The 26,741-nt window shown below is 42.8% G+C and overlaps 1 protein-coding gene across 9 annotated transcripts in view; it reads left to right on the top strand.

Annotated features, from left to right (window-relative positions):
- SCN8A (sodium voltage-gated channel alpha subunit 8) overlaps window positions 1–26,741 on the top strand; it is a 66,541-nt gene that overhangs the window by 35,047 nt on the left and 4,753 nt on the right. For 7 of the 9 annotated variants that reach the window (XM_068921524.1, XM_068921532.1, XM_068921530.1 and 4 more), the window contains 16 exons: window positions 487–774; window positions 1,642–2,001; window positions 4,680–4,815; window positions 6,832–7,070; window positions 7,414–7,587; window positions 8,602–8,958; window positions 10,097–10,567; window positions 10,971–11,088; window positions 11,769–11,923; window positions 12,877–13,050; window positions 18,022–18,144; window positions 21,837–22,121; window positions 22,530–22,583; window positions 23,853–23,990; window positions 24,734–24,838; window positions 25,662–25,932. In XM_068921524.1, the coding sequence (XP_068777625.1) occupies window positions 487–774; window positions 1,642–2,001; window positions 4,680–4,815; window positions 6,832–7,070; window positions 7,414–7,587; window positions 8,602–8,958; window positions 10,097–10,567; window positions 10,971–11,088; window positions 11,769–11,923; window positions 12,877–13,050; window positions 18,022–18,144; window positions 21,837–22,121; window positions 22,530–22,583; window positions 23,853–23,990; window positions 24,734–24,838; window positions 25,662–25,932 (3,448 nt within the window). The remainder of the gene's footprint in view (window positions 1–486; window positions 775–1,641; window positions 2,002–4,679; window positions 4,816–6,831; window positions 7,071–7,413; window positions 7,588–8,601; window positions 8,959–10,096; window positions 10,568–10,970; window positions 11,089–11,768; window positions 11,924–12,876; window positions 13,051–18,021; window positions 18,145–21,836; window positions 22,122–22,529; window positions 22,584–23,852; window positions 23,991–24,733; window positions 24,839–25,661; window positions 25,933–26,741) is intronic. The other 2 variants (XM_068921525.1, XM_068921531.1) reach the window with 1 other exon arrangement.

Below are 26,741 nucleotides of genomic sequence, written 5' to 3'. Positions count from 1 at the left end.
TCTGCCAATTATTACAGAGCAGTAATGCTATGGCTAGCCCTCCCAGCATCGCTTTTCTCTGTTAGCTGAGGTTAATACTGTCTCTATTTGCTGCTGCTATGTTTTTCTGAATATATGCAAGCTTGCCTTGTTTATTTTCTGTTGGAAAACTGCCTTGTATTAAGGAATTTTTAAACATTCTCAGAGTATCTAGTTAAGTCTGGGAATTCCTTTGCAAAACAGACAAATGCTTTGTTAGTCCTTTATCAAATGGTTATAAACAAAGCTGAAGAACTGAGAGAGATTTTACTACTTGCAAAAGTAGACTATAAAAATACTTGAGTCCTGGCTGCAAGTTTCCTCCAAGAGAAAGAATAAGCATCTCAGTCCTGTCCTGAGGTCTTGTGCTTATGTGCACTAAGCCACACCCTTTCTTAAAGCAGAAAATGGAATATTAGTCAAGGTAAGATCTGATTTATTTTGCCGTTCTCTTCCCCTTGCTCTCAGGCGGCCGCTATGGTCACTTCGGCAGGGACAGTCTCTGAAGATGCTGTGGAAGATGACGGTGGGGGGAGGGTGTCTCGAAGCTCTTCGGAGATTTCCAAACTCAGTTCCAAGAGTGCCAAGGAGCGTCGAAATAGGAGGAAAAAAAGAAAGGACAAAGAACTGTCCGAAGGAGAGGAGAAGGGAGACAATGAGAAGGTGTTCAAGTCGGAATCAGAAGATGGCATGAGGAGGAAAGCATTCAGGCTACCAGACAACAGGCTAGGAAGGAAATTTTCCATCATGAACCAGGTAGTGTTGATTTTCTTCTCTAATGTTTCATGCTGATTTATATTCAGGATAATATCCTGGTTTAGACCCTGATTAGCATTTCGGAGGAATCTGCCCTCTGACTTAAGTTTATGATGGCTCAGGGGGGCAGTCAGGGCCCAGATCTACAGTCCTTGCCCTTACTTATCCTAGCATAAATTGTTACTGAGGTTAGTGAATTCAACAAGCTAACTTGGTTTAGGAGGGCAGTTGATTTATGAAAAAGGGATTTATGGCTCTAAAATCATTAAGGTGCCCAGGGCCCATCAGTACGCTCCAGCCAGCAGCACTGCGCGAGCGCTGTCCACTGCAGCCGTCCTGCTGAATCTGTTCCCTTGGACCCTGTCACGGCAAAAGCTCATCTCTCTGTTACAGCAGCACCTTAAAGCCAGAGTGAGGAACTGCATACCACTGTGCCAAACAGCATGCAGGCAGTCCCTGTCCCTTAAGTATTTCAGCACTTAAGGGTTGGTCTGCTCTCAAAAGTGGATTGTTGTATTTCCGTATGTGCATCAACTGTATCTGCAACCCTTTCCGAAGGAAGGGTGACTTGCCTCAGCAGTCTTTTGCCAGTGCTGTTTAATCTAGTTCCCCAGCGTGAGCTCTGCTGACAAAAGTGCTCTCACTGGCATACCTGAATTTACATGGTCGACTTTAGCAGCGTAGCTCAGCCGGTCAAGAGGATTTACATCAACAACTTTTAAGTGTAGTCAGAGTCTAAGTGGTGATGGTTTGTATGGATTTGGAGAGGGAGTGAGCCCACTTCACCAACACATGACGGCGCTGAAGTACTTTGTTTTTTTTCCATGCTATTCACATTATTGTCATTCTTTCTTTTCTTCCTCCTAGTCTCTTCTCAGTATCCCAGGCTCCCCTTTTCTCTCCCGACACAATAGCAAAAGCAGCATCTTCAGCTACAAAGGGCGCTTTCGTGACCCAGGTTCAGAGAACGAGTTTGCTGATGACGAGCACAGCACAGTGGAGGAAAGCGAAGGCAGGAGAGACTCCCTCTTCATCCCTATCCGTGGTCGTGATCGAAGAAGCAGCTACAGCGGCTACAGTGGCTACAGCCAAGGCAGCCGGTCCTCGCGGATCTTCCCCAACCTCCGCCGCAACGTGAAGAGGAACAGCACGGTGGACTGTAACGGCGTGGTGTCCCTCATTGGTGGCCCGCCTTCCAGCATGCCTGGGGGACGCCTTCTGCCTGAGGTGAAAATAGATAAGGCAGCTACCGATGACAGTGTAAGGAAGTCAATGAGTAGATAGCATAGGCATGGCGGTCTGTCCTCTTCCGCTTTCCTGTATGTCGCCCTTCGAGTGAAACAGGCACCCTGATGGAATGAGAATTGGTTTGTCTGACCACAGGCGATGAAGTCTGTACTGGATTTTAAAAACTGCTTTTAACTTCCCCTTTCTATCCTTATCAGTCTTATTGACCCATATCCTTTTTCCCCTGGCTTTCTGGGAAAAAAAGGCTTGGAATTGAGTGCTTAATTAAAAGCATAATAATAGCAGAAATCCTTGGCATTTGTCAGGACAATTCCTAAGTACTGGTTTATCAAAGCATGGGAACGGAGAAATCAATCAAAGCGTGTTGCAAATGTTTCTCCACAATAAGAAATAATATTTGGGAATTTAAAAGGAAGTATAAAGAACAATCACTGAATTTAAAGAGGAGATATCTTTTCTTTAGAGGGAGCGGGAATACCTTTGAGTACAAACAAGGAATTTCTTTTCATGGTTTTTATGAAGTTAAGGCTTACCTTGCCTGTGACATTCCTGGGGACGCACCTGCACTTAGGTGCATCAGCTTGTAGAAGTTCTTTCAAACCAATGAGTTTACAGAATGAGGGCCCTGCAAGGGAAGGAAGGCGAATGAGAAGTCTCCAAAAAGAGCAAAGTTTGGCTCTGGAAGACGGCGCTGGGGGAGAGATTGGACGCAAGGAGAAATTAGAAGTCAGGTGAAAACAAGAGATTTAGAAAGGGGCACTGTCAAGAAATTCAGGTCCAAAATGTAGGTTTTGCTTTGTGTCTGGAAAATGTTTAATGAATAAAAATGTTTTCATAGAATTGAGAGAAGTATACATGAAAACAACTTGATTTTGGATTTAGCGTTTCTGAGGGTGATAAAAATCTGTACGAAAGAGGAATTGAAAGTGACTGTAACGAGGAGAGGCTTTGATTGGCCTAGCTTCAGTCTCTCAACTGAAAAAAAAAAATCCATATGGTGAAAACCATTATTTAAGGTGCTTGTTTTCAAACCTTCTATATTAATCGTTGAACTTTTTGTTTGCAAAGCCTCTGTGAAGTGGTACAGAGCGGCTGGTGGTTGAGCATTTCCATCAGTCTGTGTAGGCCTCATCAGTCTGTGTAAGATTCTAGATCTTCATCAAGATCAAGTCTTGCACCCTAACGGGTATTTAGGGAAATATCTGTGGGACTGTACTGGTTTCATTGCTATTAAATGTTGTGGGCTTATTTTTACAAGGGAAGCTGTTGATGTAATACAAATACGGACTTTTTAAAATTATTTTTCTCTCAATTTCTGAATTTTCCTTGACTGACTTTTTTTGAATGAGTAGACTGAATTGGTATTGGATAACTTTTTAAGTGGATCAGCCTTTCAAAATGCAGGAGAGAAACAAAGCTCAAAAAATAAGCGTATTAGTAGGTATTATAATAATCTGGATAAGATTAAAACAATGACATTTGAGAGCTAACTAAAGCAATAGTTTCTGGAAAAAAGTCTGGTTACCATGTCTACAAATTCCAAGCTATTTTTTTAAAATTATTTCAATTCTTGCAACCTAATTGGCCTTAATTAGTTATGTTCAACATTAGTTGCTACCTTTTTTTTTCCCCCAGTTAGCATGTTAATATGTTTTGCTTCAGTATTTAGTTCTCTTTATAACACAGCATGAACGTAGTAGGAATAGTAATCAGCATGATGCATGCGTAAAAGATAAAGTATTACTTGGCAGTTCTTTTTCATAGCTGTATTGAGAGAGTTAAACGCGCAGCAACAAATTAAGTGTCGTGGTGGGAGAGCTGCAGGGGTTGTGCGGATACCTCCGTTGCTCGCAGAAGTATTTCATTCTCTTGGGAAAGCGTGGTGAAAGGCCTCTCAGTTCGCGAGCAGACAGTGCCAAATTCCTTTAAAGAAAAAAAAGTAGTTATCTGTTAGTACGCGATATTTTGTGTACCTAAACGGAGATTGGCACTTTCAAAGCAATCTTAAGAGGGGAAACTAGGAGGTGCCTCTAAAGGAATCCACTTATAGGCTTGAGTGCAGCAGGATAATTCTTAGCAAGGGTGAAACCCGAGACTTGGTTACGTCCCTGTTGTGTTAGAAAATTAGTTTCTCAGTGGGCTAGAGTACGAGAAATTCCCGTTAGTTCTCAGAGGCGATGCGCTATACTGAGCTCCTTTTATCCCTGTTTTCAGATAAGGATTTTGAAATAAATATGGGTACTATCAAATCCCCTGTTCCCTTCTTAGTTTGGGTGGCTCAAATGAGGCTGGGGGTGGAATTTGCACCCTGGCCAGAGGCATTGTAAAGTGGCCTAGTTAAAGATTCATTGCCTCTCTGTGCCATTAGTCTAATAGTAGCACAGAATATAAACTGCTTAGTACTACAGCAGTATTCATTAGAAACGTTCTTTGAAATATAGTCCTTACTTTCTCCAAGGCTGCAAAGCACCAAGACTAGCAGAGACAAGGGCTTGAGTTTTGCTCTGACCACTTATGTAATATAGGAGAGTGAAAAGGACAGCAGGAGCAAAAGTTTTTTTCCTCCTTTGGGCACATGTGCCATATTTCTAGGGTGATAATATGTAAAATACCGGGCAGACTAAGAGTTTGTGTTAATGAGCATATACATTTTGCAGGGTACTACCGAAATCGAAATTAAGAAGAAGCCTGGTGGCTCTCTCTTGGTCTCGATGGATCAGATGAATGCGTCCTACGGAAGAAAGGATCGAACCAACAGTGTAATGACGGTTTTGACGAATACCCTTGTTGAGGGTAGGTATGCTTTGAAGGCGTCTTTTCTGGTTTCCAGTACACATGTATCGATTGCCCCCTCGTGGTGCATTTTAGGTAGACAGAGGATCCCTTCTCCTGGCAGTCACGGGAGAGGCTCTGGCACCCCTGCGGGGACCCAGACCTGCCCGGGGTCCCTTGTGCAGAGCTGGAGCCCCCCTGCTGGCTGCCCGTCCACAGCCAGAGGGGTTGCAGAGGGCACAGACAGATGTGTCTGCTCCATCTGTCCAAGAGGATGCTGAATGCTGATGTTAAACTTGGTGAGATGGCTTCTTAGTGGCTTTGGTTGGTTTCTGAGGTTATACTGGGGAGCACCTTACTGGGGAGCACCTTACTGGGGACTGGGGTGGGGAGCGTAGGATGGGGGAGCACAGACAGAGGCCAGGCCTGGCCGAGGCCTGCGAGGTGAAGTGTCGCCCAGCAGAGATCTGTTTTGAGCCTTAAGTCTGTGTTCTCATATGCATGCCCTTCAGACGTAAAGAATTTCTCTGTTCCTGCATTTGAGTAGTACGTACTCATGCAGAGTTTCTACATAAACCTGCTTCTTTTCAGATGTTGTTAACACAGAAGCGGTTATTAGGCTTTATTTTACCTGGTTTTGCATTTGAATTATGCAGATCCACAGGTAAAAACAATGGAAGTGTAATATTACAGTAAGGAGTATGCAGTACAGAGATTACAGGAGTAAGACAATGCCTGATGATACAGGTGTACCGTCTTCCCCATGCCCCAAGGACTGGAGAGACCCTCCTCTGTTTACAGTGCATGAGAGAGAGATTTGAATTGCACTGAGACCTCAAATGTAGCAGCTGTCAAAAGAGAAAGGGGCTTCTGTATGATGGCAATTCTGAAATGGACAGCACGCAGAGATGCGATTTCCAAATATGTGATGCAGGAGCCGGCAAGAATTTGTGAACAGCAGCCATACGAGGTTGATGATCTCAAATTCCTGCTGTCTCCTGCAATAAAATTGCATGAAAACTAAATATACTTAGAAACAGAGCAAGGTTCTTCTGCTGCTTCCCTCCTGCGCAAACGCCTACAGGCTACACTGCTACGGTCCTCTTTTTTAACTTTAGAAATTCCAAGGCAACTAAATACCAAGCAACCGAAGAACCAATCAGAAAGAGAGAGCGATGGTCCTTTCCCTACCCATAAGAACCAGAGCATCAGGATGAACCGCTGTCTAGCCTGGGCGGAATCAGTGCAAGACAAAGAGTAGGGGTGAAGGGGGGGAAGCTCTTGATTTACCGCCCCCCCCACCCCAAACCATTTGAAATAAGCCAGTTTAAAAAACAGACACGGTGTTAGGTTTGATTTCTGTAAATGGATGTGGTTTGTCTTAATCAGCTTATTGCTATTTAAATTCCTTTACAGCATTATGTCATTTTTTCCCTCTTTTAGACTATGTCTGTATTCAACATTGAATTCATTTAACTTTTAAGTTATTTAAAAACTGGCACCAAAGATGCTTTAGAATCTGTTAGTTTGATTTAAACCATTTTACCTTGATCAGTTCGAGTTCAATATATTCCTCCATTTAAAATAATTTGAATTGAATCAGACGATCCACAAAGGCTTGTTGCACAAATTTAACAGTGTACTTCCTCGCTACCTAGTGCACGTTTTGCATGTCGATATAGCCTAGATACAAGGAAGAACTCGGTGAAGCTCAGTACAACTCTTGACCTGACTCTGCGTCTGTCATGGTGATCTGCATAATGGTTGGCCATGGTGATGAGGTTCAGTGCTTATTAATTGTTTGCATTAAGCTAATGCTGAGCATCGTGAAATTCCTTGAGTATTGTATGTACATTCAGCAAAAAGTATCTTTCCCCAAGAATGCTGAATTATTGTGTGAGCAAGAAGACTCAAGAGAGGAGTTCAGGACAGGCAAGATGAGTGAGTTAATATCTTAGCCATGCTAAGAGCCAAACAGATTCAGCAGCATTAGAGGCAAGGACTGAAGTCCAATGCTGTTCTTTTTTGTAACTGTAGAGCTGGAAGAGTCCCAGAGGAAGTGTCCCCCTTGCTGGTACAAATTTGCCAACACGTTCTTGATTTGGGAATGCCACCCATACTGGATCAAGCTGAAGGAGATAGTGAATTTAATTGTCATGGATCCTTTTGTTGACCTGGCCATCACCATCTGTATTGTGCTGAACACTTTGTTCATGGCAATGGAGCACCATCCTATGACTCCAGAGTTTGAACATGTGCTCTCCGTAGGAAATCTGGTAAGAGAGTATTGCAGATGTGCCCTACAGATCTGCTCCTGTTGGGATATGCTACTTGTTAATGTAGACTTAGCCCGAAAGAGCTGTTGTTACAGGTTCTTAGGTGACACTGAGACGCATGAGTTGCCCTCGCTGCACTCTGTGGCAACTCAGAGATGTTGGCTACGGGCATGCCTTTCTGGTCAAAATTTGTTGCTACTTCAAATCCATCTGTTAATTTCTGGTATGCTAAAGATGGCCTGTGTAGGCCTATAAGGTTTATGCTAGTGCAGCTGTATCAAGTGAACAAACGGGAATCTTTGTTTGCCTGTTCTTTCCTGTGTCTCTTTCCTCACCACTCCAGGTTTTCACTGGAATTTTCACAGCAGAAATGTTCCTGAAGCTTATAGCCATGGATCCCTACTATTATTTCCAAGAAGGCTGGAACATCTTTGATGGATTTATTGTCTCCCTCAGTTTAATGGAACTGAGTCTAGCAGATGTGGAAGGACTTTCAGTGCTGCGATCTTTCCGATTGGTATTCCATATTCCAATCCTTTTTTGAATGTTCCTATCTTGCAGCTACTAGAAAACTTGTTTCATAAGTTAATTTGGTGAAACTGAAAGGCAAAGCTCGACCTTTTTTCTGTGTTTTTTGGGGAGGATGGAAATGGGTGTTGTCATTTTTATGGTCTCCTCTTGCTTCACAACTGCTGCTTATATTTTTGAGATCTGAGCAGCAGCTTGTTCCGTGTAGGCAGCGAAGGATGACTTGGGAGGTATCTTGGTGTAGAGTACTCAGCAGGGAAGTAGGTGAAATAAAAGGTGCGTTCTGATGTCACCTATGTGGTCTCTCCGCTCTCTCCCATAATTCACTGAGTCAAATTTGGTAGGTCATATATATAACAGTATAATAAAAGTGCTGAATACCTACAGCCTTTGTGTGCTTTATCTTGTGCTGGCCGTGGTTAGAGCTTGTGAAAGTTAAATTATGAAAACCTCAAGGTTAGATTTTCGGGCACTGAGAACCACAGCTGAGGTCACATTTTCCACAGAGCTTGTACTCAAAAGCTCACACTTGCATGCAGTTTCAGAAGGCCCATCTCCCTCCTCTAAGATGAGATTCTCTGGAAATTAAACTTTGATTGTGTGCTCTGGCTTTGCCAGGAAAACCCGATGCTGTTTTCCAGGGGAACATGAGAAGCATTCGGGGGGGGGGAAGGGGGGAGGGAAGTGACACACATCCTTCAAATAAGTCTCTTGACTTCCTTAATGTTGCAGAGTTTGCAAAGCAAGAAAGAGGCTCCATACCTTTCCTTTGTAAAGGGAGATCAGTACGTGGAGGACAACAAAGTACAAAATACAGGGGGACAAATTCAGAGAGAAGTTAAGCATTCCCTACTCCCGCTGACTTCCGTAGCAGAAACACAAGCTTATGTTTTCCTAACATATAGGTTGTTACCATTTAGAAAGTTCTGCCTGACTTTTCTCTTTCTTTTAGGTGAAATTGAATTAAGTGTCATTTTCTTCCTTTGTTTGTTTTGTTTCGTAGCTGAGAGTCTTCAAACTAGCCAAGTCCTGGCCCACTCTGAACATGCTGATAAAAATCATCGGTAACTCAGTGGGTGCTTTGGGGAACTTGACCTTGGTGCTAGCCATCATCGTGTTCATCTTTGCTGTGGTGGGCATGCAGCTCTTCGGCAAAAGCTACAAGGAGTGTGTCTGCAAGATCAATCCGGAGTGTGAGCTACCCCGCTGGCACATGCACGATTTCTTCCACTCCTTCCTTATTGTCTTCCGTGTGTTGTGTGGGGAATGGATTGAGACCATGTGGGATTGTATGGAAGTGGCAGGACAGGCCATGTGCTTGATTGTCTTCATGATGGTCATGGTCATCGGAAATTTAGTGGTCAGTAAATGGTTACTGATGGTCTTTATTGGTTGCCTCTGGGGGGGATAGAACATGGGGAGACCAAAGGACTAGATTTGTGAGTCTTCCAGCTCCGTCGGGTCCTTCGTGGCCTTTGACATATGAACACTCCTGTTGACTTTGGTAGTACAATGTTAAGGCTTTGTTTTGCTTAGTTAGGGCCTTGACAGTTGCCCATCAAAAAAGAATTCTAGTGCTTTGCAATAAAAGCTGGAGGTACAAAACCCTCAGTCAAAGGGGACAGATCCACCACTTTAGCCCTGATGGGCTAAAAGAAGCTGGCAAGAAGCGAAGCCTGGCTTTCAGATTCCAGGAGAGACAATAACTTGGTAAGCAAGGGAAGGTCCTGAAGCGTTAAAAATAAAGTTGGAAGTTTCTTCTAAAATCTGCCCACTAGTTCAATCATGAGGTATGGTTGTGTGCAAGAATTGGCTGGTTGTGTGGGAGGTTAGACTAGATCATGATGTTTCCTTCTGGTCTTAAATTTTTTGGAAAAAAAAATCTATGGAGGAAAAAGTAATCAAGAATGGCATAGTGTGAACAGTTGCATATCTTAAAAGGAGCGTTGTGAGCTTTCTCTCAGAAGACTTGTCTCACCAAGGGATTTTGACAAAATAAGCCTTGGGGACTATGAGTAGATGTGGGCAAGGATATAGAGCAGGGAGCGATTGCTCAAAATGCCTAGGTTTGGCACGTTTCCTTTGAGCCAGAGATGGGACCAAACTAATAACAGTGAATTTAAATCCCTTGGATCGTTGCTACTTAAATTCCTGCCTTTAACATCTGCAGTCTGGATCCTGCAATGAAGTCTATGTCAGGGACCCTTTTACCTGCACTGAACCCCACTGACAGCAGCAGCCTTGTGTGCTGCACAGGGCTCCCCGTTTATGGAATGCATTGCAGGATCATTGCTTTGGTTCTCAAGTCCTGGATACCTCAATAGGTCTGTTGGACACCAGAGCTGGTTCTAAGTGTGGTGTTTGGAGACTTAGCTCTGCAGGCCCTGTTAAGATCAGCAGGACTCAGGTGGCTAAATGCTCATACTCAGCTTTGGAAATATTACCCTTGTGTGTCAGCCCAGTCAGAGCTCTGCCAAGTGTGACCTCTTCTCCTTCAGGTGCTGAACTTGTTCTTGGCCTTGCTACTGAGCTCCTTCAGCGCAGACAACTTAGCAGCAACGGACGATGACGGGGAGATGAACAACCTGCAGATCTCTGTTATTCGCATCAAGAAGGGCATTGCTTGGATCAAGGCGAAAGTGCGTGAGTTCATGCAGGCTCATTTCAAGCAGAGAGAGGCAGACGAGGTCAAACCCTTGGATGAATTGTATGACAAGAAGGTGAACTGCATTGCTAACCATACAGGGGCCGATATCAACAGAGACATTGATTTTCAGAAGAATGGCAATGGCACAACCAGTGGAATTGGGAGCAGTGTGGAGAAGTACATAATAGATGAAGATCACATGTCCTTCATCAATAACCCCAATCTCACTGTCCGGGTACCTATTGCTGTAGGTGAATCAGATTTTGAAAATCTCAACACAGAAGATTTCAGCAGTGACACGGATCCTGATGGGAGCAAAGAGGTAGGAAAAAATGCTAAAAGAGAAAAAAAAAAAATCGTTCAGCCTTGTGCGAGTACCTTGGGAGGGAGAACTGGGTAGGTCTATCACAAGGGTTTGTTTATCTTATGGTATTGTCTTTGCACCCAAGGCAGAAGCCTCTTATGCTAATTGAGCTCTATGGAGAGCCACAAATACTTCTAAATTTACCTAGTCAATTTAGGTATAAGGTGAAAGTCAGCAATTGAATAAAACTCTGTGTGTCCTGTAAATATGAGATGCAAGCAGGGCTAGGGTTTAATGAGATGAGGTGAGGAACAAACTTCCTTTACAGTAAATATGGTGAGCCAATTGCTGAGTCGTCATGAAGTTCCATGTTTGGTGGCATCTAATTATAGGTTGGATTGGGTTTTATTTTGTGTTCAAGAAACTTGATGATACCAGCTCCTCTGAAGGTAGCACCATTGACATAAAGCCCGAAGTGGAAGAGGTCCCCGTGGAGGCACCGGAGGAGTATCTGGACCCAGATGCGTGCTTCACAGAAGGTAAGCTGTGCAAAGTGTAGTACATAAGCGAACAAAGAAGCCTCTGAGCTGCTACTGGGAGATGTCTACTATAAACTTCCTTTAAGGTTAAGTCTGAGTGTGGATCAGGGCTGGATATTGGCTTATTTTGAATTAGTTTGTAAGCATTTGCAAGATGAAGGCCTGGGAGATGCAGGTGCTGTTGCAAGAATCTAGATGATCTACAGCTAAGGCAAGTTGATCTTTTGTACAATTAATACATTGAGTACTCTGAGGCAGAAGAGTCTGGCTTCTGTTGTTTGGATTTTTTTTTTGCCCCTGCTGCTGTAGCTGGCCTCGATGTCTTTCTGTGTCTGATCCATTACAGCTATTCCCATGGCAAAGAGATTTTAAATGGTTCAAGGTTATTTTATCAGCAAGTTCTCCATACCACTCCTGTCAAGTGCATGGATGCCTCACCAAGTATAACTAGTTTAATTCTGTTCACAAATTGGCATTAATTCAGGTGCCCAGATACAGAAATGGTAAAAGTAATCATGAAAGCCTCTAGAAGGCAAAGGTTTAACAGAAATTCAACATCTTTAATGCTGTTTGCATCAAAATCACTTTTAGGCAAAGAAGTTTTACCTTCTTAAATTTTCTCATCTGTTACCTGACAAAAGGTGGGGCTCATTCTCCTCTCTGCACTATCTCCGTTCCAGGTTGCATGCAGCGCTTTAAGTGCTGTCAGGTCAATATTGAGGAAGGGCTGGGAAAGTCTTGGTGGACCTTGAGGAAGACTTGCTTCCTGATTGTGGAACATAACTGGTTTGAGACTTTCATCATCTTTATGATCCTACTGAGCAGCGGTGCTCTGGTGAGTGAAGTGTAGAAATATGTGTAGCCTAGTAGCAGTAAGTTAGGAGACATCTACATGGGAAAGCTGTATATAGGAAATTTGGTGAAAAGAAAGCTGTATTGGTGATTCTTAGCTTGGAAAACAACACAGCTCCATTGTGGTAGATACTGTACAAAAACCTTTCTTAATGATTTTGCTTAGTTTAAATTAAGGATGAAAACTTAAAGGCCTAGAAATCTGGGTTCTAATCATAGCTTGACTAGAAATGTGATGATTTTGGACAAAGTCAGCCTGTATCTATGTCTCATTTCCTCATTACCAAACATATACTTCCCTTTCTTCAGTTTCACATCTTCATAGAGGTTTTTGAGTTTATGGTGTTACATAGCTCCAAGTAATCGCTATGTATGTTTCTCATCTTGCACAGCATCAGCACATTGAGTATGTAGTAGGTAGGGTTATGCAACAAACAACCGCAGTGCATTTTACTCACAAATTTTAGAACAAAAGTCCACAACACCTAGTAGTATCCCACAGTTTTTGCATTTTACATTTACATTTTATGCATTTTTACATGCCTAACTCTCCTAAAAATTAAGAGTCCTGTTTTCAGTGAACTCAGCCCACTTGAATGTGCTGAGCGCTCAGCTGCAGGGAATACCTGTCTGTACATGTTATGGGGGAGATAATAGCTGCTGAGCATTTAGAAAGAAAGGATCTTATTTGGATGCCTAACAGGTAGAGAAGTTCTTCTGTAAACCTTGCTTTTCAGGGTTATTTTTGCAGGACTTTTTTTTTTTTTGGGGGGCTTGGTGTTGAATTGTTGCAACTGCTAGGGCAGAAATGTTGCACTTATAAGAAATGTAATTCCATTCTTCATCTCAATATAGTTTGAGTAAACTTCCGAATTGCCATGTAGAATAGTGGAATGAATCTGATATAATTGACAAGAGTACCTGGTTATTTCTCAGGCTTTTGAGGATATTTACATAGAACAGAGAAAAACCATCCGGACCATCCTGGAGTATGCAGACAAGGTCTTCACTTACATTTTTATCCTGGAGATGTTGCTGAAATGGTGTGCTTATGGATTCGTCAAGTTCTTCACTAACGCCTGGTGCTGGCTGGATTTCCTCATTGTGGCTGTATGTATCCTCTTCTCCTTATTTCTGATTGGAAAAAAATATTAGTTAGAAAAGTGCTGGGGTCATATTTTCTCCTGAGAAGTGGCCTAACTGTGTCATATGTTTAATGAGGAAGTGGATTCAATCCCGGATAGCTGTAAGTTTCCAAAACCTGATGAAAGATAAAACCTTTGAGCCCAGTGAGTATTGCTCGCATTCCCTATGCAGCTGCGAACTTGCTGCCCTGCAGTTCCTAGTGACCCTATACAGGCAGCGAAAGGTTTTCCAGCCCTTCCTTTTGCTCTGCTGAAATTATTGTTTCTAAGAGGCTTTCCTGCAGGTTGAGCTATTGGCAGGTGTCAGCAGTGGGAGAACTTGGTGCTGTGTGCAAACATGGCTTTCCCAAAGGTCAGACACTGACACCTGCTTTTCTCCAAGTGATTTGTTGGCGTTCATAACCATGGGAAGGATGATAAGGCAGTTACTACTGCCTAACGTGGTCTGTTATTCTGAGCGCTGGGTGCTCAGACAACAGGTTCTTTCCTACGTTTTTTGAAATCAGAGTGCTTGTAAAGCTTATCATGCAAAATGAAGTTCAACATCATCCTTCTGTTTAAAAAAAAAAAGGGGGGGGGGAAGAAAAAAGATCTAATGCCGAGGGGGATTAAAAAAGAAAGGACCCCCATCAAACAACAGAGAGCGGCTTGTTGGTAAGAGATCATGGTATGAACAAAGTAAGTGGTGGTCAGTCTGGACGGATCAGCACATAAGCGCCCTGGAATTCCCCTGCAGAACATCTTGGTTGGGAGAATGAATTTGAGGATTAAAACAAGGACAGTAGAGAGAAATATTAGTAACAAATCTGACTCTGAAAAAAACAGCAAGGGCACTTAAAATAAATGGAATCTATGCTGTCAAAAATGGTAGGGACTTGCAGGAAATTCGTAGGACTTGGAGCCCTAAGAATTGCAGAAAGTGGAACTTTAGGATCCCAAATGCTTGGATTCTCTCAAAAAATTTTGTCGCATCCAGTTGTGAAACAGTGTCCTAGTGAGTGCCCCAAGAACAAGTATTAAAAACAAACAAACAAACAAAAGACGTTTTTCCAAGCCTTATGTTGGGAGAAGGAATATTTTGAATATGATTCACTTGTGCCAAGTTGCTGTTCAGTGACATTATCACTTTGGAAATATTTCTGAGTAGGTGGAGGAACTATCCTTGGAATTCAGGGGCAGAAGTGACTCAAGCTGTCTACATTTCCTGTGGAAAACTGAATATAAAAAAAAAGAAAGAAAGAAAGAAAGAAAGAAAAAGTCTTCTCTGATCCCTTAACACCTTTCCTTTTTAACACACATTTTCAGAAGAGTTCCTTCAAGACACCTCTATCTCTTTCACTGCATTAAACTGAAGTGCAAGTTATTAACATGGAAACTAATACAAGATACCGCCTGTTCTTCTGTACTGCTTTGAGGAGGGTGTTTCAGAAAATGAAATTCACTGGGGTATTGTATTTAAAGAGAAGACCAGCACTTGAGCATGCTGCAACAAAAATAGCAGTCACTCGCAGTCCTCATGCTTCATGTTGTGAGTTGAATTCCAGCTGTTGGGAACAAGTGAATGGTTTAATTGGCAGATGTGTTACAAGTTTTATCTTCTTCCAGAGCACCTGCCTACTGGCAGGGTAAATATACGGGACTTCCCAGACAGGTAGTAGATTTACATGCAGTGAACAAGTGCAGTGCAAGTGCTACGTATGAGGGACATGAGCTCTCTGCATTCACAGTGCTTCAGTAGGCATTTCTAATTTTCCTTTGGTACCATAGGTGGGAAAGTTGCACGTTTTTGCCTGCAAAAAAATCTGAAGTGTGAATTTGAGATGCCAAAAGCTATAGAATAAGTTGATGTTAAAAGTAATGAACCAAGGCTGAATACTACTCAGCAAAATCTCAGCTATGCTTCTTCTCCTGTATCTGTTAAACAAATTTTGTTCAACGTTTCTAATGTGGCATAAATGGGGTTTGAGTGAAGTCACATGATGGCAGCCATAACTAATGGAGAATAAGCCTTTGCATCATAACAACGCTCTTGAATGTTATTTTTCAGGTTTGATAGCATTGTCAAATAACCCTCCTCCTCTGATTCCCAAAGCTTGCTGGGGTATTTGTGAAGATTGCTGGGTAATAATGAAGGCTTCTGCTTTTCAGTCAATTTGCAATTCCTTTTGTCTTGCTGTGGTGCCCACTGGCTATTCTGTTGGAGTGTCCTGAGAGAATAACACCGGAAAAAGCCAATGGAAGCTAAAATAGCCGTTGGAAATTTCACTGCCATTTTGTCAGTGATACTCAGGAGCAAGGTGTTACCCGAAGGGGAAGAAGCCCTGAAATTGAGAATTCAATTAAGCCTTTGTCCCATATTATATTTATGGAGAGAAACGCCATACTTTGTGTGCATGGACTGTACAGCTCATACCTCTAAATCCCACCTATACTTTGAAATTTGGGATTTGAATCCTGATCAGTTTTCCAGCAAAATCCTATGGATGTTCTATCTGAATTTAACTATGGACTCCCCTCCTCAGAGTTTCACGGGAACTGGTTTTGCTTGGTGGGCTAGGTTGCTTTGAGCTTACGCCCGTGCTGACACTGCTTGTGCAGCCCTGCCTGACATGGAGATCACACAGTTAGTTTGTCCTTCAGATGATTTCTTATAGCGTTTTCCATTCTGCTTGTTTCTGGCATACTATGCATGTTCTCAAATAGCTGTGCAGTCCCAGTGTCCCAAACAGAGACTATTCAATCTGTTGTAGAAAAGGAGTAGCTCAGCCTGGGATCTGAATCTCAGCTTTGAAAGAGCTAAACTGCAGGGAACCAGGGCTTTAAATGTGCCCGCTCCTCGATTCCTCCCCGAGTAGGTTGATTTTGTTTCACAAAGGCTCTGTTGTAAATCTTTGGGGTGCCCCTGGCCTTTTTTTTTTTTTTTTAATCAGTGTAATTTCAAAATCAAAACCACATGGAAAACCCTTAAAAGAGCCATATCTGTTGTGGCCGTTTGTTTCGGGGCAGCTATGAAGACAGCAAAAGCACGAAGCACTGGCACAAACAGTAAAATAAGGTGGAATCTGCATCCTGCAAGCGCAAGGAAGTTCTGTAATTCTTCCAAACATCCCTCTACCAGATAGACTGAAAACATGTTCGCTTGCTGCTGTCTGAGCAGTGTTGCCGTTCTTGGAAAGCTGTGATGGGTAGAGCTCACGTACTGGTGTTGGATGAGGAAATATATGCCTTCATGTGCTTGGCCCACAGAGGGTAAGAGTCTTTTACAACCTATAATAACAAAAGGTGATTCTTCAGGCCAGACTGTACAAATCGAGCTTTTCATCTCTGACGATCCTTGGTTCAGTCTCTCATACGCTAGGTGAGAAGACAGTTGTCAGGTATGATGAAGGAAGTCCAGAAACTGGCACAGAAATTCTCCTGCATGTTTATGTATTTGAAATGTGGTCCTGAAATTTTCCTGGAGTGTGTGGGCTTTTCTTAAGGATCATCCTTGTGATTAATTTCACCTTAGTATCTTAATGTCCCTGTTTTTTAAAAAGAAGGATAAATAAAGTGTCCTGTTCTGAGAATTAACTGAAGGTCAAAAGAAAAACCTACTATGGGAGGAGGTCTCAGGGTTTTCCATTATTTGTCACCGTATATTGATGTCTTTTCTTTTTCTTTTCTTTTTCTTTTTTTTTTTTTGAAGGTTGGCATATGTGTTCTTATCTGTGTCTGTAATGTGATACTAGCCAAAAATGGAAGAGAGTGGGATGCAGACGAAATGGGGTCTGCAGATGTTATTTATATATGGCCAAGTCAAGCCTGACTTAATCCAAAGAGCGTTCCCTTGGCTAGCATGGGACTTGGACTGCTGCCCTAAATGCACCTGGCAGTTTAAAACTAGATGGTCCCATGCTTTCACGTTTTTGGTGATACAAGTCTTGATCCTGCGAGACCCTGAGCTGCCCTCGTACCCATTGGCTAAGGACATCCAGTAGTTGCAGAGCCTAAATTTGATTCCCAGCTGCTAAAGAAAATGGACTGTCGTTGTGGTTATGGTGTTGAAAAATGGATATAAGAAACCTATCTCCGGCCTTGTCATAGTTTCAGGGTATGCGCTTGAGCAACCACGTAACGAGTGTATACTCACTTTCGCCATCTGTAAGATGCTTGCCTGTCCTTGTCTTCCCTCAAAGACAGTCACAGATGTCATTGCAGCTTCAAGGAGGCAGAAAAGTGCTTGACAGTTGATCTGTTATAAGCAAAAAAAAAAAAAAAACCCTGTTCCTGGGTTTTTAAGGCAATAAAAGTTGGACTTAGCTGCTTTAGTACCAAAGATGGGACTGTATCATATGGAGCTAGCGTTCACATTTTTCAAAATTATTTTGACAGAAGCAAAGTCTGTCACAGCTCCTGTCCCTGAAGGCCATTGCCGTGGACGAGACGCTGCCGCTCTGCGTGAGCGCGGTGGCTTGCTGTACAAGTTGAGCGCAGTTTGTGCAGTGTGTGTATTTATCTGTATTCTTTCTCATAGGTACCTTTAAAATTTGTCTGGCTTAATTTAATGGGAGCCGCTGGGATCCTGCAGACAGTAAAGGGCGAGGGTAAGGTTTTTGTCATCCGTTTGGGCTCTTCCTTCCGACAGACCCCTTCTCCGTCTGTGTGTCTCTGCCTCTCTCTCACTTATCTTTCCCCTATGTTTTTTTCTTATGCCTTTCTCAACCGCATTATTTCCTTCCAGGTCGTTTCAGTCAAGTGAAGTAGGCAGCTGGTGTCATGTCTTCGGTATTTATCTATGGGGGCCCAGGCCGGCAGCCTGGGCTGGGCAATCAGTGCTAGGGGATTCATTCTAACAGTCTGGAACCTTTTTTTTCTTTTTTTCTTTTTCTTTTCTTTTCTTTTTTTTTTCTTTTTTCTTTTTCTTTCTTTTTTTTTTTTTCTATTTTCTGTGTAGGTCTCTTTAGTCAGCCTTATAGCTAATGCCCTGGGCTACTCGGAACTAGGTGCCATAAAGTCCCTTAGGACACTAAGAGCTTTGAGGCCTTTAAGAGCGTTGTCCCGATTTGAGGGGATGAGGGTAAGATGCCATTAGCAGCTGATCCTTCTGCATGCCTGTGGAGCGGTTTTTTTTAAGCATGCTAGAACTGATCAAACTGGTGGAAAGAAACTTCCAAACAGAATCATGATGCAGCTGCTGACTTGATCACCTCTATCGTTTCTGTCCCCTCACCCTGCCCACCGCTGCACACTCCCCTCCTAAGAAAGGGAGATGCATTAAGCTGCCTCATTACATTAATTACTGGCCCAAACCACATGCCATTTGTAGAATATGTTAACACTTGGCTGTTCTCATTTAGCCTGGCTTTGACCTCTAGCATCTGAGGGGGCTTCTCAGCTGTAACTTTTTTTTTTTTTTTATCTAGGGAGAATCACCAGGTGCAAAGAAGCAGAATTTGAACCACCTCAGTGTCTCCACCCCCTCTAGGTGTTGGCCACTGGTGGGATGTGATTGAAAGAATATCGGAGGGGGTTTTAAAAATGCAATCTGCGTGCAAGTGGGTAAAAAGCTGCTTCCTTCCTTGAATAACTCGAGCCTTCAGGAAGGGAATGGTGGGGAGCTCAGCTGTTTGGAGGGGGAAAACAAAAAAAAGGTTTTGGTTTAATTCCTCTTGTTGCACCTTGTTGTTCTCAGTCCAGTCTGGTGGCGACTGGAAGCCTTGTCTGATAGTGAAGCTTTTCCTTTCCACTCCCTCCCTTCTGCCATGCTTTTATGGTCCCCTGTCCTGTCACTGTGAAACTAGCAGTAAAGCACAAGCAAAGCATTGAACTTAACAAGCTTTCCTCAAATTGTTAGACAGCACCACTCTCTTGAGGATCTGAAATTATTGCAGTGCCTTGCTACTTTACCACTAATATTCTGTATTTTGGTGCTTTTTTTCTTTTTTGGCTTGAAATAATCTCATAAGAACATGCCAAAAAAACCTGTGTGTTTCTGTAAGTAAAGGGTATGTTGTATTAATGGGTTTCCCACTTGCTATTATAACAATAATTTAGGTCTTTTGTGCTAGACCTCAGTTAGCTCACAATTAGAGATATATTAAAAATATATGTATAGGGGAACCCGCCCCCCCCAAACCCTGAAGAACATAACAGTCACTTAGATGACTTCAGCGTCTGGCTGGAGTGATTCCACTTCGATTGCCTTTAATTTGCTCTAGTGTAATTTAGTGCAAAATACAGTGTGAAAGATGCAATGAACTAATCAGGAATTTTCCAAGAAATTCTCAAATTTTGTGGAAAGTGACAATATTACAGTAAATCCAAAGAGGGTTGTTCCTTCCCTGATAAGCCACCCTACCATTATTTCTGTGTATTGTTTAGGCTCTGTTAGCTTAATACTAAGCTTTATTTTAGAATACAGTCACAGAGGATGACGTTTTTTCCATCGGCACAAAGCTAGAGCTTTTGCCAGGCCATGTTTGGGCCCTGCCTGGGGGTTCAGCACCTTGTCTCCTCCTCAGACCTGACTTTGTCACCCCCTTGGGCGCTTGGGTCCCTTTTCCTCCCCAACTTTGTGCAAACTCCTCCCCAAAGTGATGAACCTTCGAGCGATGTGCTGCTGTGGTTGACTCTGCACATGGACAAATTTTATCCAGATGGAAGTGTTTTACCCCTAGGACGTTATCAGTTCAGTCCTAATTAATTTTATTGCCACTAAAGCGCAGGGTCGTTTTTGCTGAAGTATATTGCTAATCAGTAGTTTAGCTAAGTGTCATGAGAGACTTGTAATCGCAAAGGAAAAGACCTAGCACTAAATCTCTAGATAGTAAATGCTATTTTAAAACCATGCGGGAGAAAAGGCTGTGATTTGCAATACACAAACCAGAAATTATGTTTAAAGTGGGGAATTTTCCGTAGAGCAAAACTGATACAGAATTATAACTACTACTCAGTAACTCTGTTAGTTACATAAAACCAATTCATTTTTCCTTTGTTTTGACTTTTAAGACAAGTGTTGCTGCCCTGTACAGCCAGAACAATTCTGCTGAGCCAGAGAATAGAGATCTGAAATGCCTTTGCAAAGGAAACATAAAATGTAGTTCTTTGCTTTTCTCTACTCCATAGTAATTTGCATCGTAAAGAGCTTGCTGTGCTCTTAAATGACTCAGGAAGTATGACAGTAATGCTATGGAACATGCATGCATCTTTGTCAACTGCCAATGTTCAGTCTGCACACAAAAGCCATGTTCCTTCTCTCGGATCGTTTTGAAAGCTGTATAAATTTAACATGCTCGAAGTGACCATGTTTGTTTTGGTAAACGATTGCAGGAGGATGTAAAACTTTTTCTCGTTCCTGTGGTGAACTGGAATAAGCCAGCATGCCAATATCCGAAGAGCCTTAAAATAACAAGGCATGGTTGCTGTCGTATTGGTGTTTGGCAGCGGAGCATCCTAGTTGGGTGAAATTGGGAGAAATGAAAGCAAAGGCGTTATGTGTAAAGCCCCTGTGGAGGGCCTGATCCTAATCTTTACAAGTCACTGGGTTTACAGTGATGAATTTGTGCTGTTACGTGATAATATTGTAATGCCACTTATTATCTAGACCACGGTTGGCTCCAGCTTTTCATGCCTACTGTGACGGGGGAGAGATGCCTGCTGCAGAGCTTATCGCGTGCGTGGCGATTGCGTCTAGCAAACGGATCGTGGAGAAGGAGAGGGGACGCTGCATCACGGCCAGGAGCCGTGGCAGGGCCGGTTGTGGCCCGTGTGTTGGCATTTGAGGACTACTGAATCACAGTGTTTTAGAGAAGTCTTTGAGAACTGTGGCAGAGGGCTAAAACAGTTTAGATTCTGTTCATCTATTAAAGGGATCTAAATTAGGAGATCATAATAAAAGATTTAATATCCTGCTGACCTAGCTCTATTAAAAGCCTGATAGCTGAAATTTTGTCATGTGTTGGTCAGGGATGCTTAGGGACGTGCTGCTCCCAAACCGTGAAGGACTAAAATTAGGCGCGAGGTGGAAGATACGAGCTCTGACAAACCCCCCAGCGCTGGGCGCTGTGTTTGCTGCAGTTTGGAGGAAGGAACATGGCTTTTCTGTCTTCTTGAGCCTGCCTAGCTGCATGCTCAGCTGTCTGCCTGAGACAACATGATTGGCCTTGCTTAGTCACAAATATGATCTTGATGTTTACACCAACTCACTGCTGAGTCTTAACAGAGCAATTCCAGGGCTTGGTCCTGTTCCCATCGAAGTCGGTGCCGCGCAGTTTGCTGCGGAGCTCAGTGGGAGCAGGAAGCAGGCTTTGAAGTGAAAACAGCCTTGTTTGAAAGTGGGGAATGGCCGTAAGGGCCCCGGCTGACAAGCAAAAGTCTCGTCAAACCTGGCTCTGAGAAAATTGTAGTTAGGAGCCTAACTAAGAAGAGAGTTTGAGCCTCACTCACTAATATCCCTTCTCCCTTTTGGCAACTAAAATTATTTAACATAATTGTTCTTTAACTTAAAAAAAAAAAAAATCCAAAATCAATACCAGTAAAACTACCAACCTGGCCTGTTTTATTTTAAAAAACAGTGCTTCTCAGGTGGCTTTTAAGCAGATTTTTTTCACCGCTTGGAATAAGTTCACTGCCAACTGTGCATGGAGTGAATGCCGCCCATCTGTCAGTGGCCTTACCTCCAATTCCCCCCCCAAAAACAGCTGTATTGATGCTTGCTGTCTCCTGCCTTGTGTTTTATACTGAAACTTTTTCCCACCCCTTCCAACACAGGTGGTTGTCAACGCCTTGGTTGGCGCTATCCCTTCCATTATGAATGTGTTGTTGGTCTGCCTTATCTTCTGGCTGATTTTCAGCATTATGGGGGTTAACCTGTTTGCCGGGAAATATCATTACTGCTTTAATGAAACAGCTGAGGAGCGCTTTGACATAGATGTTGTTAACAACAAGACAGACTGCGAAGCACTGATGCCACCCAACTCCACTGAGATTCGATGGAAGAATGTGAAAATTAATTTTGACAACGTTGGGGCAGGATATCTGGCTCTTCTGCAAGTTGTAAGTTTTGCCTTTGCCGCCTCCCTCCTATTGGTAAACATGAGCTTTTCTGAAGTATTTTCTGTTTTTGACCTGTTCCCTCTCCATGTAATACAGCAGTCCCATTAATTCCACTCAGGTTTAGGTCTGGAATACAATCCCTGTTTCATCTCTCATCCCTTTGCCTAGTTTGGGTCTCCCAGTGCACAAAGCGGCCCCAAAAGAGTCTCCACCAAATCTTGCATGAGATGACAATGAACCCGTGCATTTAGACGAAATGAAAAGAGACATATTTAAATAATGTTGAAGTTCATTTTAAAGGGGGGTGAAGAGTGCCAGGGAATCCTTGATAGAGCTGACACAAATCAGACTTGTTCATTTTTACTCCCCGTGAATTCTGTCTAAGAGAACGTGTGTTTTCTTTGCTAGGCGACTTTCAAGGGCTGGATGGACATCATGTACGCAGCAGTAGATTCCAGAAAGGTAAAGTACACCACCACATGCAGTCTCACCTCCCCATATTTCACCCTGCTATTTTGTTTTCTTTAAATTCAAGAGTAAAAATGGTAGAACTGTGCTTATGTTATGCGTTTATGTTGTGATTATGTTTAATTTGCTGCTGTCAGTGTGGTAAGTTAAAAGACACTCAACCAAACCCAAAAGAGCAAGAGTCTTCTGGTTGCTTAGGGCCAGGGACGCTCCTCCTGAACCTTGCACCTACATGACCTACAAGTCACTGTCTGAATCCAGTTTCAGAAATCCTGGAACGGTTGGAATTCTTTCTTCGGGCACTTTTCTTGTTCTTGCATGCTGGAATCATGCAAATACCACTATGTTCCGTTTTCCCCTCTTTTTCTCTTCTCTTGGCTTTATGTGAAAAGATTTTAAAATGTTTCTTCTTGTCGCATGCTGAACGGGACTGAAAAAAAAAAGGCAGGAAAAAACCCCAGTATGAATACATGGGGACAATGTAAAAATGTTTTCCCTTTTTGATCAAATAATATACTTTTATGCCCCTCTCCAAAAGAAAGGACTAATGTTTTTCACTCCGACAGTGCTTGTCATTGCAGGGATGGTTTCTTTATGATTTGCAAATGGCTGTATATTTTATGGGCCTAATACAGCAGCACTGACCTCAATTACAGTGAAAGTCAGTTTAAACTATAGCATATTGTATTTCTGAAAATGAGGTCTGATGGCTACATTAAGTTAAAAACTCTTGCTGATTGGTTTTTGGAAGCTTGTGTGTTAACAGCTTTCTGTGATTTTTGGGGAGGCTCTCCCCATCTAGCCTCCCTGCATATACCTAGAGGACACACACGTGTACTTTTGCGTTACTTTAAACAGTGTGAGGACCATATATAACCACAGCTTACAGAGCATGACTGCCTTCCATGTGAATACTTGGAAACATGACTAATGCTTCTCTCGCAGTCCTGTCTTGGCAAGCGCTGGATTTATTGAGGAATTAAGGCCATAGTGTCTGGTTGCCTTTTCTTTCATTGCCCCCATTATCTTTGTGGAAACGTGGAGGAAACAGCGATCCAAGGTATAACATACATGAGGGGAAAAAGGAAGATTCAGTTGCAGTTACTTTCTCCTTTAGGTAAACTGACTCAAATCTGGTCTAGGTATGTTTTTGTTTTGTATCAGTTAAGTGAGCACCCCTTTGAAAAGCTCACAGAACTGTCTTCATTTTAACTTATCTTGTGATGTCTTTGAAATGTCACTTATTTCTCTTCTCCCATTCAGCAAGAAGAGCAGCCCAAGTATGAGGACAACATTTACATGTACATATATTTTGTAATCTTCATCATCTTTGGCTCCTTTTTCACCCTGAACTTGTTCATTGGTGTCATCATTGACAACTTCAATCAACAAAAGAAAAAGATAAGTGATCGATATTTGCTGATTAGTAGAGGAGATGAGGCCTGTCTGTGTGAGGGGCAGGACTGCCGCTTCTTCGGGCCAGAGGGGCTTTTCTGCATCACAAAAGCTGAAGAACTTCACTCGGTGGCACTAGGCTCCTCTCTTCGCGCTATGGGCTGTAGAACCACTGTGACATTTAGTGTGCCATTCCCTACCCAGTCCCTCTGAGAGCAGCTAAACAGGCTCACGGAGTGCAAGAGGCAATGCAAAACTTTAGCTAGAACTCTACCCAAGTTTGGAAATTTTCCCTCAACTTAATTTTCATGCATTTCTGTTTTCTGGTCTTGGCTACAATATGCAGACTGGACGTAGTGGGTCTCCTCTCTTGCCACTGTCATTTCCTCTCTCTTTAATGCTGCTTTTCTTCTCTGGAACTTTAGTTGAGGATTTGCATGTATGAAGTGCCTGTTTACGCGGCCTCCATTTTAGAACAAATGTGAAACCTCTGCTGTGGGTTTATTGCAGATGAGAGAGGGGATTGGAAGGATGTAATGAAGTAAAAACAAGTTATTCATAGGAAGAATACTCAGTTTTCTTTAAAGGAAAATCAGCATGTCTTGGGTATTAGTACAAGTTATTTCTGTCTAAAATAGCTGCCACCAACTTCCCATATGGTAGGTATCCTCATGACTTAGCTAGTGTATGATTCCTTTCCTCTCTGGTGTATGAGCTGATTGTAACCAGTTTTCCTTTTGCCCCTTTACTTCGGAGGTCAAGATATTTTCATGACAGAAGAACAAAAGAAGTACTACAATGCCATGAAAAAACTGGGCTCAAAGAAGCCTCAAAAACCTATTCCCCGACCTCTGGTGAGTATGATATAATGGGAACTGAAGGAAGAAAATGCAGAGCAGACTTTCAAAGGAGCTTCAGCTCCAAAAGCTTCCTTAGGTCTCACTCGTGCTTGATTCCACATCACCATGTTCTTGTCATTATAATGCTGGTATGAGCTGAGAAAGGGTAAAGTGCTACAGCCGTGGTTGATACTAGTCAATTGCCTCACTTGATTCAACAAAACAGTCTGAACATCCGGTCTGGCTGAAAGGCCAGCCACAGAGTAGGAGGCTTCCTGGCACTAGCGAGGGGGGATCTCGGACAGTCAGCCAGCCCTGGGGGTTATACTGATTGAGTCCAAAGTACTTTCCCTGCTTTGTGCAAGGCTTTATGTGTGACATAGGGTGAGGCCCTTAGGTAATGTCTGCATTGCTGTAGATAAGTCATCCTGCTGATCTGCCTGCTGCTGTGACTAGACTGCTGCCAGGACCCGAAGGAGATAGCTGAAATGTAGTTCAAGTATTCTGCAGCCGGTCACTACGGCAATATCGACCGGGCTGCTTTCTCCATCTGTGAACGGAAATGCATCAACCTGCCTTTGGTCTCAACAGTGAACAAGATATGCTGATAATAGGTCTTTGGTAGCATGTTTGGGGTTTAAAGGCTAACATTTTCATACGTTTCCCACAAACAGATTGGACTGTGGGTAGAGCCTGCCTTGAAATCTTCATAACAAAGATCATGGAAATGGCTGTGTCCTTAACTGTTTTTACCCTAACAGTGCAATAAATTTCTTGGCTAATAGTAGCTTTTTGTTCAAACCTGTTTGGTTCGTTGTCTCTCTCTCCTGTTGCGCAGAACCGCATTCAGGGAGCTGTCTTTGACTTTGTTACTCAGCAAGCATTTGATATAGTCATCATGATGCTCATCTGCCTCAACATGGTGACCATGATGGTGGAGACAGACACACAAAGCAAGCAGATGGAGAACATCCTCTACTGGATCAACCTGGTGTTTGTCATCTTCTTCACCTGCGAGTGCGTGCTGAAGATGTTCGCCTTGCGGCACTATTATTTCACCATTGGGTGGAACATTTTTGACTTTGTAGTCGTGATTCTGTCCATCGTGGGTAAGTGCGATGCCAATTAGAGATCTGTGCATTGTACAACTTTCTTTGATGCCGTGCAGAGCTAGGCTCTCTTCCTTGGTGTTTGCAGAGTGGAGCATATTCTTATCATTGAAGAGGATGTATTTTATGCTGGATGCATAAAATACCATATAGCATATTGTGAAGCGATTGTGGCATAGTTTTGCAGTTGGAAGTCCTGACTAATGTCCCCTTCTCCCTCAGTTCTGGAATTCATTTCCAGTTATATTGAGTAAAACACAATTACTCTTTCCCTATCTTTAAAGGAAAAATTTTACTCGCCTCATAGGCGTTCATAAGCATTGTGACGTTCCTGAATACAGCATTGTCGTGCTTCCAACCTACATCAGCATGTGATTTGCACTCTCTTGTTTTCAGTTTAGGTGGAAGGTGATTAGACTAGTTTCTTCCACCAAGTTACTGTTTTTAGGGGCTAATCTGTAATTTATGCATAATCTCACAAGTACAACAGTATCACTCAGAAAATTTGCATGGACACAACTCTGCCTGGGCATATCGACAAGACACCAGCCAAAATGTAGAGACTGTCCTGCAGGCTAAAGCTCTGATCCGGATTTGTCTGCTGCTTAAAATAAGATGACTTACATATTTTTTAAGCACCTCCAAAATAGAGTCCATAACCAAAATGTATTGTCTAGGCTCCCGTGGCAGAGTTAGGCATGGAGAACTGGACACCTCCAGGAAACAACTCATCCATCCTTATGCAGGTGGAATGAATCATGCTGCAGCTGTACCCTCTCCCTCTCCATTTAGAAGAACTATTTAGGGAG

This window comes from Struthio camelus, chromosome 28 (genome assembly GCF_040807025.1).
Source record: "Struthio camelus isolate bStrCam1 chromosome 28, bStrCam1.hap1, whole genome shotgun sequence".
In the NCBI taxonomy this organism is placed as follows: domain Eukaryota; kingdom Metazoa; phylum Chordata; class Aves; order Struthioniformes; family Struthionidae; genus Struthio; species Struthio camelus.
Note: the sequence above shows the minus strand (reverse complement) of the source record. Positions and strands in the feature narration are given on the sequence as shown.